At 42.1% G+C, this 2,722-nt stretch overlaps 1 protein-coding gene across 1 annotated transcript in view; it reads left to right on the plus strand.

Moving 5' to 3' along the window:
* The window catches only part of ETH_00016290 (16S rRNA processing protein RimM, putative), a gene marked incomplete at both ends in the record, with an annotated part of 4,620 nt that extends 2,816 nt beyond the window's left edge, over window positions 1-1,804 (plus strand). The window contains one exon of the mRNA XM_013373972.1: window positions 923-1,804. Coding sequence (XP_013229426.1) covers window positions 923-1,804 — 882 coding nt within the window. The remainder of the gene's footprint in view (window positions 1-922) is intronic.
* Window positions 1,805-2,722: the final 918 nt, after the last annotated feature.

A 2,722-nucleotide genomic window follows, 5' to 3' on the forward strand; every position in this document is an offset into this window, starting at 1 on the left:
TTCATTTTTATTTTATTTTATTTTCTTTTTTATTTTTCAGTTTGGAGAAGTTTTGGATGCGGTGTCTAAACACGAGATGCGCCTGAGAGAGGTGGACATACACCCCAACGCAGCAGCACTTTTCAATTTTTACTTTTTTTATTTTTTGCTTTTTTTAATTTAATGTTTATTATTTTAATACTTAATTATTTTTTGTATTTATTAATTTGATGTTTATTAATTTAATGTTTATTCATTTAATGTTTGTTAATTTAATATTAATTAATTTAATGTTATTTAATTTAATATTAAGCTATTTAATATTAATTAATTTAATGTTGATTGAATAATTATTAATTTGATGTTTATTAATTTTATTATCTGTTGATTTAATATTTAATAAATTAATGCTATTAATTTAATATATATATATATATAAGTTTAATACTTATTAAATTAATGTTTCTTGTTTCACTATTTATTAATTTAATATTTAATTAATTGATTGATTAAATAACCAATTAATTAATGAATGAATGAATTAATTAATTAATTAATTAATCAATCAATCAATTAATTAATGCATTAATTAATTGACTATTTAATCAATTGATTAATTAATTAATTAATTAATTGACTATTTAATTAATTGGTTAATTAATCAATTTAATGACCAATTAATTAATTAATTGATTTATTATGAAATTGATTATTTTCATTATTGAACTAATTAATTAATTTAAAAGGTCCAAAAGACCAATTCAAAAGATTCAAAAGCTTTAAAGGCCTAAAATGATTAAAAGAATAAAACGACAAAAGAAATAAAAGAATTAAAAAAATAAACTAAGTAAATAAATAAATAAAAATAAAACAAAATAAATAGTAAATAAAGTAAAATAAATAAAAATAAATAAAAATAAATAAAAATTTAATTTTGCTGCAGGACGCGCTGGGCGCTGCGGACGACAGCATAGAAGTTGGGGTGTATAGGGACCTTTCTGCTTTTTCTCTTCTTTCGGATTTCTATAAAGAGCCAGGGGCCCCTCCTGCTGCTTTATTAGCTTCAGCTTTGCATGCGCTGGGCCCGCTGCAGCAGCAGCAGCAGCAGCAGCAGCAGCAGCAGCAGCGGCGGCGGCAGCAGCAGCAGCAGCCCGACGTCCTCTTCGAGTGCGAAGGCTGCGGACTCCGCTTCACAAATTGTGCTGCTGCTGTTTGCCACGAGCGCGTTTGCCTCTCCCCAGCAGCAGCAGCAGCACCAGCAGCAGCAGCAGCAGCACCAGCAGCAGCAGCAGCAGCAGCAGCAGCAGGTGCGCCGGCGCAGCCGCAGGACCAAGATGCGCTGCAGTGGCTGCTGCAAGCAGCAGCAGCCGCCCCAGCAGCGCCGCAGCAGCAGCAGCAGCTGCAGCTCGACCCCCACCCCGCGCCCCCGCCCCAGCAGCAGCAGCAGCAGCAGCAGCAGATTCCGCGGTCTTTGCTGTCGCTCGAGGGCCCCCAAGGTGCTGCGGGGCCCCTCTTGGGGCCCCTTTTTAATTTGCGGCTCTCCCTTGGCAGCAAAGTGTCTTGGTCGAGGGGCCCCCTATTCTTTCCTGCAGCAGGAGAGGGGCCCCCCGAAGCAGCAGAAAGGGCCCTCGACTTCGCGTGCAGCAGCAGCAGCAGCAGCAGCAGCAGCAGCAGCGAGTATAAAGAGCTGCGCTGGGACAGGGCTGAAGATGTGGCCGATCTGCAGGCCATTCTTGCTGCAGGTTCTGCTGCAGCAGCAGCAGCAGCAGCAGCACCTGTTGAAGCAGCAAAGGGGGTCCTCGATGAGCGGCAAATTGGAGACTAAACCCTAAACCCTAAACCCTAAACCCTAAACCCTAAACCCTAAACCCTGGAAACCACAAGGGGTTTCGCTGCTCTGCGGCAGCACTCCCCTTAGAGGGACTTTTTTAGCAAGGGCTTCTTTTTGGAGCCCAGAAGCTGCAGCTGCAGTAACAGCAGCTGCTGCAGCAGCTGCAGCAACAGCAGCTGCAGCAACAGCAGCTGCAGCAACAGCAGCTGCAGCAACAGCCGCAGCAACAGCAGCAGCAGCTGCTGCTGCAAGCCCAAAGGCACTTCCGTTTATCAAATTTTTACTCTTTACTACCTTTTATTCCCCCGTAATTATAATTGCAATTATAATTGCTGCTGCTGCTGCTGCTGTTGCTGCTGCTGCTGCTGTCTCTTGCTGCAGCAGCAGCCAAAGTTTGCATGCATTTGGGGTGTACGTACACCTACCCCTGCTGCCCCAGTTCTCTCTTTGCCTCCGTCGTTTTCTTTGGCTCATTTTCATCTACTTTTATTTGTTCATTTATTTATTTTTTATTTATCGTTTTTTATCTATTTATTAATTATTTATCCTTTATTCATATTTATTTACTTTCTACTTCATTTAAACTTCCTTTTTGTCTGTTAGTGGCAGCAGCAGCACTTTCGATTCCGCGCCGGAGAAAAACTAAATCCAATTAAGTCAACAACAACCAAATGCTGCAGCCGCCAGCCATAGCTAGCTAGCCAGCTAGCTAGCTAGCTGGCCAGCTAGCCAGCTGGCTAGCTAGCTGGCTGGCTAGCTGTCTGGCCAGCTAGCTAGTTGGTTAGCTGGCTGGATGGCTAGCTGGCTGGATAGCCAGCTAGCTGCCTCACTGGCTAGCTAGCTAGCTAGCCAGCTAGCCATGTGGGTCTGCAGCAGCCAAGAAGTTCTACAGCCCCCAGCTAGCTAGCTAGG

Source organism: Eimeria tenella, genomic scaffold (genome assembly GCF_000499545.2).
Source record: "Eimeria tenella Houghton genomic scaffold, Eth_scaff186, whole genome shotgun sequence".
NCBI lineage: Eukaryota > Apicomplexa > Conoidasida > Eucoccidiorida > Eimeriidae > Eimeria > Eimeria tenella.